Source organism: Erinaceus europaeus, chromosome 1 (genome assembly GCF_950295315.1).
Source record: "Erinaceus europaeus chromosome 1, mEriEur2.1, whole genome shotgun sequence".
NCBI classification, from domain to species: Eukaryota; Metazoa; Chordata; class Mammalia; order Eulipotyphla; family Erinaceidae; genus Erinaceus; species Erinaceus europaeus.
The window spans coordinates 157,220,375-157,236,469 of NC_080162.1; the positions used below are offsets into that span (position 1 = coordinate 157,220,375).

A 16,095-nucleotide genomic window follows, 5' to 3' on the forward strand; every position below is an offset into this window, starting at 1 on the left:
CCAGCTGCGCTACCGCTGGACTCCCTGGGTGATAATTTTATGAGAACAGTTCCACACACCACCCCCCCAAAATACTGTATAATATAATAGGAAACTGTCACTTGGGGAAAACTGTTAGCACAGGGAAAATACATTTATTTTAGATAAGAAGTGAAAATTCAAATTTGAAAACTTTTAATGTCTAGAGCTGAGAGTGTAAACTCTAGGGTAAATTTTTACCCCTCATTATTTGGTCAATTTTTGGTTGAGATGAATGAAACTGGAAATGCTTGTCTAATTTTTTTTTTATATTTATTTTATTTATTCCCTTTTGTTGCCCTTGTTGTTTTATTGTTGTAGTTATTATTGTTGTTGTCGTTGTTGGATAGGACAGAGAGAAATTGAGAGAGGAGGGGAAGACAGAGAGGAGGAGAGAAAGAAAGACACCTGCAGACCTGCTTCACCGCCTGTGAAGCGACTCCCCTGCAGGTGGGGGCTTGTCTAATTTTTTAAAAAAATCTTATCACATATGAATAAGGTAGAATAAAATTACTTGCATACATCTAGTACTGAGAACAAAAAAAGGGTGGTGGGTGGGGGAAGCACTGCTCGCCTTTGGCTGTTATTTCTGGGGACTGAATCTGGAAATTCTGACTCTTCAGGCATGAAAATCTGTTGCACAATGACTAGTCCTATTGCTTAGGCCCTACAAATATCTTTACAGACATAATCTCAATTCCCTGAGACAGTCACACTTAGAGTATCTGGGTACCTGGGGGATTATGAGTAACACTCTGGTATTTGATTTTTTTTAAAGATGTTTTAAAGCAGGTTTTGTTCATTTCTTTTTTCTTCCTTCCTTCCTTCCTTTTTTTTTTTTTAAGATTTTATTTATTTATGAGAAAGGAGGAGAAAGAATCAGACATCACTCTGGCACATGTGCTGCCGAAGATTAAACTTGGGACCTCATGCTTTAGAGTCCAAAGCTTTACCACTGCGCCACCTCCCGGACCACGATTTTTTTAAAGATTTTATTTTATTTTATTTTATTTTATTTATGTCACAAGATAATAGGAATAGGGAAAGAGAGGAGAGAAGCCAGAAAGCATTTTGGCATGTGCGATGCTAGGCATTAAACTTGGGACCTTATACACAGAAGTCCAAAGCTCTTCCATTATACTATCTCCTGAACTTCTTAGTACCTTATTAAATCTTGATGTTAGCATGTGTCCTATTAATGTTTTGTGTGGTAAAATGGAAGTATGGGTATAGCACTCTGCTACATAGTGAAGTGTGGCATTTGTCTTCAGAAAAAGGACTCTTGTGAGGCACTCAGTTTTGTGCTTAAATTGAAGCATTTTTGGGAGTTGGGTGGTAGCACAGCAGGTTAAGCTCGTATAGCACAAAGCGCAAGGAATGGTGTAAGGATCCCAGTTCGAGCCCCCTGCTCCCCACCTGCAGGGGAGTCGCTTCACAGGCGGTGAAGCAGGTCTGCAGGTGTCTTTCTCTCCTCTTCTCTGTCTTCCCCATCTCTCTCCACTTCTCTCTGTTCTATCTAACAACAACAGCACCAATGACAACATCTCTCCCCTTGTCTGTCCTCTCCTCCCCTCTCCACATCTCTATCCTATCTAACAACATCAATAACAACAACAATAATAGCTACAACAACAATTAAAAATAATCAAACAAGGGCAACAAAAGGGAAAGTAAATAAAAATTGAAGCATCTTCATGAAAACTGTTTTTATTTGAAAGAATGGGATTAGCTCAGTTTCTATTTGGGATAGTGCACTGACACCTATCTTGAGTATTTATTGCCAATGATAAAATTCAAGTACTTATGCGAAAATTTAAATTTTGGGGAAACTTGTAACTGTCACATAAACCATGAGTGTAAGGACTTCTCAAAACAAAGATTTTTTTTTTTTTTTAAAAACTATATTTATTTGATAGAGAGGTAGTAGTTGAAAGGGAAGGAATGATAGGGAGAGAGGCAGAGAGATACCTGCAAGACTGCTTCACCACTCACAAAGCTTTCTCTCTGCAGATAGAGACCAGGGTTTGAACTCGGGTCCTTAAGCATTGTAACATATGCATTCAACCAGGTGCACCACTACCTGGCTCCAAAACAAAGATTTTTTTTTAATGAGATTAATTAATGTTATTTTTGCATACATAGTGGAAAGTGGGGACATTTGGCAGATCTGCCTAACACAGTAATCCAGTTATTTTCAAATGAGATACATATATTAATCAAATCATGCTTGGGGTAAAAATAAGTCCAGCTGAAATATGAGGTAAGCTACTAGATTTTAATATGATCAAGTCTATAAATTTTATTTATATATTTGTATAAATTTTAACAAATCTTTAAGAAACTACCACTTGTTAAGTTATGTAGTGTCAATGAAATTGTCTAAAAGTTATTTTAAAAAAATACTCAAATTGCCTTATTTTTCCAGCAATATCTATAACCACACATTAGGTGCTGTCTTTTGTTCAGTCTAATGGGATTTGCACAAATGTGAAACATTGTCCCATTTCTGAGGGTTTATATTTCTTTGTAAAATAGTTAATTTTCCTAAAAACACATCGTTCATTAGCATGTATTAGCATGTTAAGTATTTTAGAATACAATTGTAGCTATCATATGGTTTCTATTTTAAAAGACTTACCTGTTAATGAGAGAGGGGAAAAGAGAAAGAGAATTGGAGCATCACTGCACATGTGGGGACCAGAATCATGCTGAAGAGTCCAAAACCTTAGCTACTGTGCCACTTCTTAGGCTCCTGTTGAGTAATCTTTAGTTTTGACTTCTGTTGTGATTAGTGTGACCCACATAAACAAAAGTTCTCTGGAGACCCTCACCTTTTTTTGAAGTTGAGAAGGAAATCATGCTGAAACCTTTGTAACCACTGGCTAGGAAATGGTCATCTTATTGCAAAGTTGGAAGAAAAATGACTTCTTTTTAACGGATTTGTAATAAAATTAACAGCATTGCTTAGGAACAGATAATGAACCCGTGGGAGAGCTAACACTAAAGTGGGTCATAAAATAATTTTTCTTCTCATGATTCTCTTTGATTTTTTAACCCAGTTTTATTCACAATTTCAGAGTGAAGCTCTGTCCTTACAAGAAATAAGGGTTAGAGTAGTGCAAATGCTTGGTTCTCTGGGAGGACAAATAAACAAGAACCTTCTAACAGGTAAGCTTTCCTTGGAAATTAATCAGTCTTCATTGATCTCTTTGTATTTTCATTTGGATGTATGTGGATCATAGTGTACTCTGATGTTATTTGTATATGTGATTTTCATCTTTTCAAATGAGATTCCAATGTACCCATGATGTCTGAATAATAAAGTAAACCAGCAGGAAAAACACTAGCTTGCTTTGCTAATCATGCTTTCTGTTTTTCAAATAGAATCAGATTTGACACATTCCTATATTAAAGATTGCATCAAGATTCAAAGTTGATCTTTTGAAAATCTGATTATCTTCCCCCTCTTTTATTTTTTATTTTTTCATTTTAAAAAATATTCCCTTTTGTTGCCCTTCTTTTATTGTTGTAGTTATTATTATTGCTGTTATTGATATCATTGTTGTTAGATAGGACAGACAGAAATGGAGAGAGGAGGGGAAGACAGAGGGGTGGAGAGAAAGATAGACGCCTACAGACCTGCTTCACTTTTTGTGAAGCAACCCCCCCCCTTCAAGTGGGTGCGGGGGGGCTCGAACTGGGATCCTTATGCTGTTCCTTGCACTTTGCGCCACCTGTGCTTAACCCGCTGTGCTACTGCCCGATTCCCCCCCCCCTTTATTATATTAATTTATTCTTTAAAATTTTATTGCCACCAGGGTCATATAAGCTGGGACTCGGTGTCTGTACAAATGCTCAGTGTGTATTCAGTGCTCCTAATGGCGATTTTTTTCTTTCTTTTCCTTTCCTTTTATCTTCTTTTCTCTCTTTTTGGATAGAGACAAAGAAATTGAGAAGAAAGGAGGAGGTAGAGAGGGTGAGAGAAAGACACGTGTAGCACTGCTTTGCCATTTGTGAAGGTTCCTACCTGAAGATGGGAACCAGAGGCTTGAGCCTGGGTCCTTGTGCATTGTAGTGTGTGCGCTCTACCGCATACACCACCAACAAAACCCCAAACCTAATGTTCCTAATACTTCGCTTTTGTAAATTTTTTTGTTTTTGTTTTGTTATTGGATAGAGACAGAGAAATTGAGAGAGAAGGTGGAGATAGAGAGTAAGAGAGACTGAGAGACGCCTGCAGACCTGCTTCACCGCCTGTGAAGTGACTCCCCTGCAGGTGGGGATCCGGGTGCTTGAACTGGGATCCTAACCAGTCCTTGTGTTTAGCGCCATGTGCGCTTAACCCTCTGTGCTACCGTCCGACTCCTGTAAATTGTTTTTAATGGGAATGAATGTTTTCATTTGTGAAGATTCATCTTTATTTTGGAATTCCATGTTAAATATATTAGTAGTTTTGGTAATTTAAAAAGTCAGAGGCAATGCTGGGAAAATGAGTGTTATAATAAAGAGAAAATTTAATAAAGATGATGTTCATTTGTCTTTTTTCCATACAAATGCTATAACTTACTGAAATTGAATAGCAAACATTAAAGACACTGACTTAAAAGTGTAAGTACTCTGATTCATAATTTCATTAGTGATTTGTAGAGAAAAGAGAAATTAGTATTTGAAAGATATGAATTAAAAAAATGTTCTTAATTTTTCTGAACAGCTACATCTTCAGATGAAATGATGAAGAAATACGTGGCATGGGACAGGGAAAAGAAGCTCAGTTTTGCAGTGCCGTTCATGGAAATGAAGCCTGTCATTCATCTGGATGTATTTTTGCCTCGGGTCACAGAATTAGCTCTCACAGCTAGTGACAGACAGACTAAAGTACTTGAGTTTTTCACTTATTACGTGAAGCATGTTGCTTTTAGACACATATTTGCTAGGAGAGAAGTAATTTAGTAATTTAGAAGTAATTTAGTAATTTAGAGAAGTAAATTTAGTATTTAGTTAATTTAGTAATTTAATTTACAAAATGTTATCATTTTGTATTTATTGTAACATAGTATTTGGAAAACTACTGTTACCGGAAGTGTAGGTTATCATGAAGCATATGTCATCTTTTTAAAAAAAAATTTTTTTTTTTAAATATTTTTGTTTATTTATGAGAAAGACAGGAGGAGAGAGAAAGAACCAGACATCACTCTGGCACATGTGCTGCCGGGGATCGAACTCCGGACCTCATGCTTGAGAGTCCAAAGCTTTATCACTGCACCACCTCCCGGACCACAAGCATATGTCATCTTAATAAGTAATCACCTGACAAAGCCTTAAAAGATCCCCCAACTCTTCACAATAGGATATTACAGTACAAAGGACATTTACAATGATATTAAATCTTTGTTGTCTCTTCAGTCTGGGAGATAAGAAATAGATCATCCCCAGCTTTTACAGTGATTCATGAATTTCCAAAGTGTGTTGAGATTATGCGAAGAAGTGAAATGATCTGTGTGATACGGAAGCACTAAAACATGTTTCTTTAAAAATATTTATTTATTCCCCTTTTTTGCCCTTGTTTTATTGTTGTAGTTATTGTTGTTGTTGTTACTGATGTTATCGTTGTTAGATAGGACAGAGAGAAATGGAGAAAAGAAGGGAAGACAGAGAGGAGGAGAGAAAGACACCTGCAGACCTGTTTCACTGCCTGTGAAGTGACTCCCCTGCAGGTGGGGAGCCGGGGACTCGACCCCCAGGACCCTTACACCGGTCCTTGCACTTTGCACCACCTGCGCTTAACCTGCTGCGCCACCGCCTGACTCCCACTAAAACATGTTTTTCACAAACCTCATACTCCCAGTGTTTTGAATGTAAAGCTTTTACATTTTGATATTCTGAAGTAAACCGAAACATTAATTTTACATAAGAACAGCAAGAAACATGACTGCTAGTTTATATCTGGTTATATTCATTTGCTACTTTTTTTTTCCTTAATGGCTAAATCAAGTCACATTTCAGAATATTTCTGTGTGAGCACAAACTCCTAAACTTTAACCCTCCTGGACTGTTGTAGGTTGCAGCTTGTGAACTTCTGCATAGCATGGTCATGTTTATGTTGGGGAAGGCCACTCAAATGCCCGAAGGTAATCAGGGCATCCCACCCATGTACCGGCTCTACAAGCGCACATTCCCTGTCCTACTTCAACTTGCCTGTGATGTAGATCAGGTAAGCCAAGCACTTAGGATCTGAAGCAGTTGTGAAAACATCAAACACTCCATCTCCCTTACATTGCCTTTCCAGTTAGAGGAAGAGCAAGTATTAGAATGCATGTATTTCTTTGTTGGACTCGTAGGGAGGAGTGGACAGTTACAAAGACTGTGTTAACTGACCCAGGGGGTGGCACAGTGGATAAAGTATTGAACTTTTAGGCATGAAATTCAATACATAGCATCACTTGTTCTCCTAACCAACCACAATAATAAATACATCTTAAAAAAAAATAGTTAACTGGAAAAGGAAGCTGATAAAATTGAAGTAATATCACTTAATATTGTCCCTACCATTAAATGGATGCCTTTCAAAGGTAAATATGAATAGTACATGAATGATTTTATTTCTTAAGGTGACAAGGCAACTCTATGAGCCTCTAGTCATGCAGCTGATACACTGGTTTACGAACAATAAGAAGTTTGAAAGTCAAGATACTGTCGCCTTACTGGAAACAATATTGGTAAGATATAATTGATTCTTTCCTTGTGATTCCCAGTGACTAGTTACGTTTGATCTGTTTTTATACAGGATACCAGATTGTAGCATCTAGCTAGTTGATGTGCCTTTTATTCTCATTTTTAAGATTAATGAAATGACATTTTCATAGACAAGACAATGTGTGATAGTTCTATACATATGCAAGCAATTTTTAAAATATTTTTTTAAATTTCTTTGTTGAGGAATTAATGGTTAGCGATTAACAGTAAAATAAAATACATGGTTTATACATGTGTAACATTTCTCAGTTTTCCACATAATAGTTCAAACCCCACTAGGTCTCCTCTGTCTACTAGGACCTGAACCTTCCCCCCCTTTCCCAGAGTCTTTTTTTTTTTTATGTTTATTTACTTACTCCCTTTTGTTGCCCTTGTTGTTGTAGTTATTATTGTTATTTGATGTCGCTGTTGTTGGATAGGACAGAGAAATGGAGAGGGGAAGGGAAGATGGGGATTTGATAGAGACAGCCAGATATCAAGAGGTAAGTGGGGGAGTAGAGAGGAAGAGAGCCAGAGAGACACCTGCAACACTACTTCACCACTTGTGAAGCTTTCCTCCTGTAGGTGGGGACTGGGGACTTGAACCCAAGGCCTTGTGCATTGTAACAAGTGTGCTTAGCCAGGTGCACCACTACCTGGCCACTTCTAATAATGTTTTTAAAGATTCACTTATTAATGTGAGTGTGTGAGGAGAGAGGGAACCAGTGCATATGCATATGTGTGTGTGAGAGAGAGAGGGGACCACTGGCATATGCAGTGCTGGAGGGCAAACTTGGAACATTATGTTTGAAGGTTCAGCACTCTGTCCACTGTAGCACCTGCCAGAGAAGGGGTAGAGAAATAGAACCAGAGCATCCCTCTGGCATAAGCAGTGCTGGGGAATGAAACCTTGGACTGCATACTTGAGAGCTCAACCACCTCCTAGGTTAGCTATTAGAATCTTTGAAACAGATAAAGATACTCAGTTGTCATTTATTTATTTATTTATTTATTTTTCATTTTATTTGGAGGTTAATGTTTTACAGTACAACTACCTTACTCATGGGCTTCATTTTCCAGCTCCACATCATGAGTGTCTGTAACACACTCTCACCTTCAGTCCAGGACCCCACCCCACCCTCCAAACCCCTTCTTCCACTCCTTTCCCAGAGTTCTTTGCTTCTGTACAGTACTCACTCCCAGTGCAAGTTTCACCCTGTGTTCTCCCCTTCTGTCTCCTGGGTTTCACCAGTGTGAAGTCAACTAGCATTCCTTCCTCTCTTCCTGATTCATCCCACCCAATATTTTTCTTTTGGGTTCCAGGAAAGGTGATGCAAAGATTGGAATTTCAGAGTTTCTGGTCTAATATGTGGCCTTTTGATATTTAGACTTGGTTCACCCACTTTGTTTATGTTACTCTGTCTTCATTTTTCTGATGTATTCTGTTGTTGCTATTGTTTGTGTTTCTGATGTGCTCATTTAGAGTTGGACTTTGCTTCTTTTTGTGTAGGACTTCTTTTAGTAATTCTTATAAGGAAGGATTGGTGGAGGTGAAACTCCTTCAGTTTCTGTATGTTCACTTGTCATTTATGCTTTGTTTTAGGATGGAATTGTAGACCCCAATGACAGTACTTTAAGAGACTTTTGCGGTAAGTGTATTCGAGAATTCCTCAAGTGGTCCATTAAGCAGACAACGCCCCAGCAGCAGGAAAGAAGTCCAGTAAACACCAAATCACTCTTCAAGAGACTGTACAGCTTTGCACTGCACCCCAATGCTTTCAAGAGGCTCGGAGCATCACTTGCTTTTAACAATATCTATAGGGAGTTCAGGTAAGTATGCATTTGACAGGGGAGAGGGCCAGAGAGACTGCTTAAATCTTTGGCTTTAAGTAATTTGGAGTTGACTTGCTTTGTTTGTTTTTCATTTAATGAGAGACAGATAGAGAGAGAGAGAAACAGCAGAACACTACTCAGCTCTAGCTTATAGTGGTGCTGGGGATTGGATATGGGTCCTCAGAGGCTCTTTTGCATAACCATTACACTGTCTCTTACAGTGACCCAGGATATGGCACACTGGACAAAATGTTTGGGTTTTTTTTTTTTTCCATTTTATTTGATGAGACACAGGGACATTGGGGGTGGGAGTCGGGAGAAAGGGATAGAGAAAGACACCTGTAGGATTGCTTTACCAATTGTGAAGCATTCCCACTGCAGGTGGGTGGCGGAGGCTTGAACCTGTTTCCTTGTGCATAGGGTGATGTATTCTTAACCAAGGTGCACCACAGCCCAGCCCTGACTCACTGTTTCTGTATCCATGGATTCATATGTCAAAAATCTAGTAAATCATGTGGCAGATGAATTGAAGAAAATGAGTCAGAGATTCAGTCTGCACTCAGAAAACTCAAACTACTAAGAAATACATACCAATGTAATACCACAACAATCTTATAGTAAATGTGACTAAACATAATGGAACTGTAGCTCCTTTGGAGTACAGACGAGGAGTATTTAAACCTGTTTGATTAGATAAGGAACAATTCATGGTGTTTTTTTTTTTTTTTTACCAACCGGGTTTTCTTTTTTCTTTTCCAAGTTTTTTTTTTTTATTATTATTAGTGATTTAATATTGATTTACAAAATTACAAGACAAGGCGTATAATTCCCCACTTTTCCCAATAGCAGAGTTCTTTGTCCCTATCCCCTCCATTGAAAATTGCAGTAGTTCTCCCAAGATTACAGATATGAGTTGACTTTACTTCTATGTTTATATATACTTTTTTTTTTCCCATGGGTTTCTCTTTTCTAGGTCACACCTACACCGCTTACTACTTTTCGTATCTTTCCTTTTTTCTCTTCTTTCTCCGGGTCCTGATGGATTTGGGGTTTAGAGCACTCTACTAATCTCCAGGGATTTCACTGGGCTCCCCTACTATATGTTTCCACTGCTCCTGGGAGATTGACTATTTATTTTGGGTTGGGACAGAGAAAGAGATAACACTTAGACTTCTTCAATGCAGTGGAAGCTGGGCTCAAACCTGGGTTACACAGATGGCAGAGTAGAGCGCTATCCAGGGAGCTGTTTCACCAGCTCACACCCTACTCTTTTTTTTTTTTTTTTTTGAGATTATTGTCTCTCTCCTTTTTTTTTTTTTAATTTTACTTTGTTATTGGGATAGAGACAGAGAGGAGAAATTGGGCTAGGGTGGGGGAGAGATGGAGAGAAAGAATGAGAGATCTGCTTTGCTGCTCATGAAGCTTCCTCTTCCCCTCCCCCCATAGGTTTGAACTCGGGGTTCAGACCCGTGTTTTCACTCATGGTAGATTGTGTGTTTTACTGGTTATGCTACCACTCAGTCCTCCCCCTCTTTGTTTAAAGATGGCGGTAGTGCAGTGGGTTAAGTGCATGTGGCGCAAAGCACAAGGACCAGCATAAGAATCCCTATTCTAGCCCCTGGCTCCCCACCTGCAGGGGAGTCGCTTCACAGACGGTGAAGCAGGTGTCTATCTTTCTCTCCTCCTCTCTGTCTTCCCCTCCTCTGTTTCTCTCTGTCCTATCTAACAATGACAACATCAGTAACTACAACAATAAAACAACAAGGGCAACAAAAGGAAATAAATATTAAAAAAAAAAGAAAATATTTTTTAAAAAAAAGGTGGTGAGAGACAGGAAGAGAGAAAAGGTGAGACAGTATAGCACTGCTTCATTAGTCACGAAGGTTCTTTACAGGTGGCCTCTCCCTATGGTCCCCCATACCTGGTAAAGTGTGGATTGTACTGGGTGAGGTGTCTCCTCGCCTCACTGTGTAACAGTTATACTCTGAAATGAAACGTAATAAGTGAAATTTAGACACAGCACTTGAGAGCAAAGGAAGAGGGTGGAGGTAGGAAATAGATTGGTTTATAAAAGTATGCAGACATTTCAGACTTCTAGACTTGCAGTGTGAGATTAGGAGGGGAGAATAGAGAGACTGCTTAGGAACTTCCATCTGTTAAGAAATGAAGGTCGGGTGGGGGTATAGCATAATGGTTATGCAAAGAGACTTTCATGCCTGCGGCTCTCAAGTCCCAGGTTCAATTCCCCACACCACCATAAGCCAGAGCTGAGCAGTGCTCTGATTAAAAAAAAAAAAAAAAAAGAAATGTAGGTTACCTCTAGGGACGACATGTGTCTGGAGTATTGGAAGCAAGAGATGTCATGGTGGCTATTCCTCTTCAGATTCACCTTGCCATGCATAGTGTGGGTTTAAGTGTGACAGGACTGAGGGCCAGGATACCAGTGCAGGCCCCTTTCCACAAGCCCAGGAAGGAAAAAAAAACCTATTCCCCATTCTAAGGTGGTAGCATTACTTGTTCAGTCATCTGATTATTCACTAAGCATTACTTACTGAGATCATTGTGCCAGGTTTTGTGCCAAGTGCTAGAGATACACAGCTGTAGCACTTCATGAGCCTTGCATTCAAGAAGGAAAATAATATTAGTTAACTAGTCACATTGTTACAAGAAAAGAGAGGCAGGACACCTGAGGCTGTCAGCAGGAAGTAGGTTTATTGATGCCCCAATTCTGGACCCTGACCTAAGGCAGTATTCTCATTTTATATATTTTGTAGTTCTTCAAAATTACTTGGTTACGTATATGACAAGTACATGGCATATCACACACAACAAGGTGTTTTTTTTAAAAAATATTTTATTTATTTTATTTTTGAGAGAGATGCAGAGGGAGAGAGAGAGAGAAACACCAGAGCACTGCTCAGCTCTGGCTTATGGTGGTGCACGAGGATTGAACCTGGGACTTTGGAGCCTCAGGCATGAGAATCTGTTTGCATAACCATTATGCTATCTTTCCCACCCAGCAAGATTTTTTAAAATTTATTTTAATTTTATCTTTTTATACTAACTAGAAAGAGCAAGAGAGGCAAAAACAGTCCAGGGGGCCCAGGGGGAAAGTAACCACAGAAGAGCTAGCTGTCTGTGTTCAACTGAGTTTACTCGAGCAGCAAAGGTATCTATATTTTTTTACTTTCAGTTTTTGCAAGAGCAGTTTTTCCTGTATTAGCCTGCTACATTCCTCAGTTTTCTGCTCTAACATAGATAAAAAAGCCATTCTGCTCTAACATAGATAAAGTAAAAGTTGTAACTAGAATTACTGCTTTTAAGTAGTGGCATAGGATTGTTAGGTTGTTTTTCCACATTGCCAGGGCTCCACTGTTCTGAGCCAGCTTTTGGAGCTAGAGACATGTTAAGACACCACGGTACCAAAGTTCCCTGTGGGGCCTGTGCTAGAACCTGGGTTATGTGATGGCAAAGCAGGTGCATTATCTAACTAAGTGATCTGTCTTGCTGACCAACCCTTAAGGTATTTGTGGAAATAAACTGTTTTGTGTTTGTGTTCCTCAATAATGTTACTTTTATTTATTTTTTTCTTTCCTGCTTTGCTACTTTGAGACCTAGTATTGTTGATTTTACAGGGAAGAAGAGTCCTTGGTGGAGCAGTTTGTGTTTGAAGCCTTGGTGACATATATGGAAAGCCTGGCCTTAGCACACACAGATGAAAAGTCCTTAGGTGGGTCTTAGCCAAGCTTTCACTGTATGTGCCATTCTCTTTTCTTCTTTTTTAAAATATTTACTCATTCCCTTTTGTTGTCCATGTTGTTTTATTGTTGTAGTTATTATTATTGTTGTTGGATAGGAAAGAGAGAAATGGAGAGAGGAGGGGAAGACAGAGGGGGAGAGAAAGACACCTGTAGACCTGCTTCACCACCTGTGAAGCAACTCCCCTGCAGGTGGGGAGCCAGGAGTTCGAACCAGGATCCTTACACCGGTCCTTGTACTTTGCGCCATGTGTGCTTAACCTGTTGCACTGCCACCCAACTCCTGCCATTCTGTTTTCTTTGCAAGTTAGGTGCTTTCCCACTCAGTAGTTAAGCCTCTAGTTATTCTCTTACAGTGAGCAGGATTTAAATGTGAAAGGGAAAAAGGCTTCTCTACTACCTTAGATCCAGTTTGAGAGTCTTCCATGCCTTCCTTCTGGAAGATTTCCTTTTGATTTTGATACTCACTGGTTGGGCAGAGATCCTGCCCAGAGCAGGTGGGGCAATTTGATTGTGAAGTTTTAATGAAGTGAGCCCATGTCTGTCTGAACTTAAGATGTACAAATGTGCTGGTTGTATAAGGTTAAAAAAAATAAAACAACAAACTGGGAAAATAAGCCCTCATGTGTCATCACATCATTGTCCCTGAACTCACTAATGGAAATTTGAAAGTAGGACAGAGACCTTCTTTTTTTTTTAATATTCATTTATTTATTCCCTTTTGTTGTCCTTGTTGCTTTATTGTTGTAGTTATTATTGTTGTTGTTATTGATGTCATCGTTGTTGGATAGGACAAAGAGAAATGGAGAGAGATGGGGAAGACAGCGGGAGAGAAAGACCTGCTTCACCGCCTGTGAAGCGACTCCCCTGTAGGTAGGGAGCCGGGGGCTCAAACCGGAATCCTTAGGCTGGTCCTTGCGCTTTGCACCACCTGCACCTAACTCGCTGTGCTACTGCCTGACTCCCAACAGAGGACTTCTTAAAATAATAAGATGATGCTATTTTGATCATAGTTAAGACATTGTTAAGTTGGAAATGAGCTCAAGTAGCTAAGAATAATAATAGTCTTCATAATTGCATTCTGTCTGGAAATTGTACCAACGTCATTGAAGACTTGCTTGCCAATTAATGGGACTTCACCACAAGTCAACTTTTCAAGAGAGAGGCAGAGAGAGAGAGAGAGAGAGAGAGAGAGATAGAGAGGGAGAGAGCGAAAGGAGAGATAGGTAACTGAAGCTTCCTCCAGTTCATTGTGGGCAACCTTGAGTCTGTGTCATGTGCAAAACAAAGCAGATGTACTGTCTGGGTGAACTCTCTTGAGTTTTTGAGGCTAGATAGAAACTGGTCCCATTTGTCTCCACTTGGGCTTGGCACTCAGAATATATAAGTTATATTCCCAGCTGTGTGTTGATGGTGGGTAGAACTTGTTTTCAATTCATCTGAATTTTAGGTTTGTTTTTTTTTCAATGTTTTCAAAGTTGCTATAATCAAGTCAAAAGTTGCCAAGAAAAACAAAAAGTCAGTGGTCTGGAGATACTGTAGTGGATAAAAGCACTGGATTCTCAAGTATGAGGTGCCAAGTTCAATCCCTGGCTGCATATGTACCAGAGTGATGTCTGGTTCTTTCTGTTGCCTCCTGTCTTTCACATAAATAAACCATAAAACAAAAAGACACCACAGAGTTTATTCTTCTTCTTCTAGCGTTTGCCCTTCTTCTGTAGCCAGTCAACAGCATCAGGTTGAGCCTGATGTAAAGTTTCGAGACCTCCTTTGAATCTGGAGAGGTGGCAGTCGTTGACTATGTGGGTCATAGTCTGTCTTAGCCGCAGGGGCAGTTCCGGTCGTCTCTGGCTCCCCAGCAATGGAACATAGTGGCGCACTGGCCATGGCCTGTTCGATAGCGATTGAGGAGGGCCCAATCATAACGTGCTAGGTCAAAGCCGGGTTGACGCTTGCAGGGGTCTGTGATGAGGTGTTTGTTCTTTACCTCAGCTGACTGCCAGCTCTGTTTCCAAGAGACTGGAACAGAGAAGTTCAGTGTAGGCGTAGGGGACCAGATTGGGTGACGAGACGTCAAGCGTTGAACAGGGTGGGCGAAGATATCCGCGTATATTGGCAGGTCTGGTCGAGCGTAGACGTGGGAAATGAACTTAGATGATGCCGCATCCCGACGAATATCTGGCAGGGCGATGTTGCTAAGAACTGGCAGCCATGGAACTGGGGTGGAACGGATGGTTCCAGAAATTATCCTCATGGAGGAATATAATTTGGAATCGACCAAGTGGACATGGGGGCTACGGAACCATACTGGGGCACAGTATTCTGCAGTGGAATAGCATAATGCCAGAGATGATGATCGTAGTGTGGAAGCGCTCGCGCCCCATGAGGAGCTGGCCAGTCTTGCAATGATGTTATTCCTCGCGCCCACCTTTGCTGCAGTTTTTATGAGATGTTTGTGAAATGACAGAGTGCGATCGAGAGTAACGCCAAGATAGACTGGCTGGGCTTCATGCTGGATTCTCGTATCGCCAAGCTGCACATTAAGCTCACGCGAGGCCGAGGCATGGTGTAGATGGAAAACAGATGATACCATTTTTGCAGTGCTAGGAATTAGTCGCCATTTTTTACAGTAATCAGATATCAGAGACATGTCTTATCTGTTTTATAAACCCTGTTTATAAAACAGATTATCAAAGTAATGCCAGTCGTCTGTCTCAGCTTACATACAGTAGCTTCCACAAGTTAGTACATAATGATCCTAAAATTACTATCGAAGAGTGAGTTTTCTGACTAAATTGAATTCATTCAGAACTAGTCTCTGGTACTAGTATTCTCTGTACTGGTATTTGCCTAGGAAAGCACTCTGATTCACACAATAATCACAACCACATTGAAAACTCCTTCATCCGAAACTACTTCCTTCATCCTGTGATTCTTTCCAGTTCAGTTATTCATAAAGCCTCAGATTGATTAAGGTATGGGTACATACACTTTGTCCTACTTTGTTTCTATTATTACTGAGTAATTGGAGTAATTGGCAATGTCTTATCCCTGTTCTCCTAGGAATCATGTTGCTACTATCCTTCCATAGTCTGTTTCTTGGTCTTACTTAGGTTAGTCTGGTAGAGGGACAGGGAGTTTGGTGTTAGCTTTGAGAATTAAGTTACTATGTTTATTAAACTTTCAGAGATAGGTTAAAGGCAACTGACTTTTCCTGGGGTCTTCTGCAGTGATAAACTGCTAAGTGGCTAGGGCCAAGTCTTGGTTAAACATCTTTGGCAGGTCCATTGAACATTTAATCTTGACTTGGGTTGGGTTGCTTGGTGATGTTCAGACTGCTGCACAAGCAGCCTATAGAGAACTGAATAGCCCAGAAAGAGTGAGAGAGATGTGAACTCTAGTAAAGTGAGAGAGACGGTTGGTCTGGATTTCTTTTTTTCTTTTTCTTTTTTCTTTTGACTTGATTCTGATACAGATTGAGCTCTGTTATCTGTAATGTTGCTAGTCTACTGTGAGCAGATATTCAGTTTAGTCTTTGCTGTGAAATAGTTTAAAACTGCTATTTTGGGAGTCGGGCAAGGACCGGTATAATGACCCTGGTTTGAGGCCCCGGCTCCCCACCTGCAGGGGAGTCGCTTCACAGGAGGTGAAGCAGGTCTGCAGGTTTCTGTCTATCTTTCTCTCCTCCTGTCTTCCCCTCCTCTCTCCACTTCTTCCTGTCCTATCCAACAACAACAACATCAATAACAACAAT

General features: G+C 40.0%; 1 protein-coding gene and 1 long non-coding RNA gene across 2 annotated transcripts in view; one reads left to right on the forward strand and one right to left on the reverse strand.

Moving 5' to 3' along the window:
• Positions 1–16,095, reverse strand: part of LOC132540493 (uncharacterized) — a 1,042,170-nt gene that overhangs the window by 934,797 nt on the left and 91,278 nt on the right. The window lies entirely within an intron of this gene.
• LOC132540487 (DNA-dependent protein kinase catalytic subunit-like) overlaps positions 1–16,095 on the forward strand; it is a 79,655-nt gene that overhangs the window by 40,566 nt on the left and 22,994 nt on the right. The window contains exons 23-28 of the mRNA XM_060198564.1: positions 3,096–3,186; positions 4,730–4,893; positions 6,077–6,229; positions 6,627–6,734; positions 8,354–8,580; positions 12,219–12,313. Of these exons, the coding sequence (XP_060054547.1) occupies positions 3,096–3,186; positions 4,730–4,893; positions 6,077–6,229; positions 6,627–6,734; positions 8,354–8,580; positions 12,219–12,313 (838 nt within the window). The remainder of the gene's footprint in view (positions 1–3,095; positions 3,187–4,729; positions 4,894–6,076; positions 6,230–6,626; positions 6,735–8,353; positions 8,581–12,218; positions 12,314–16,095) is intronic.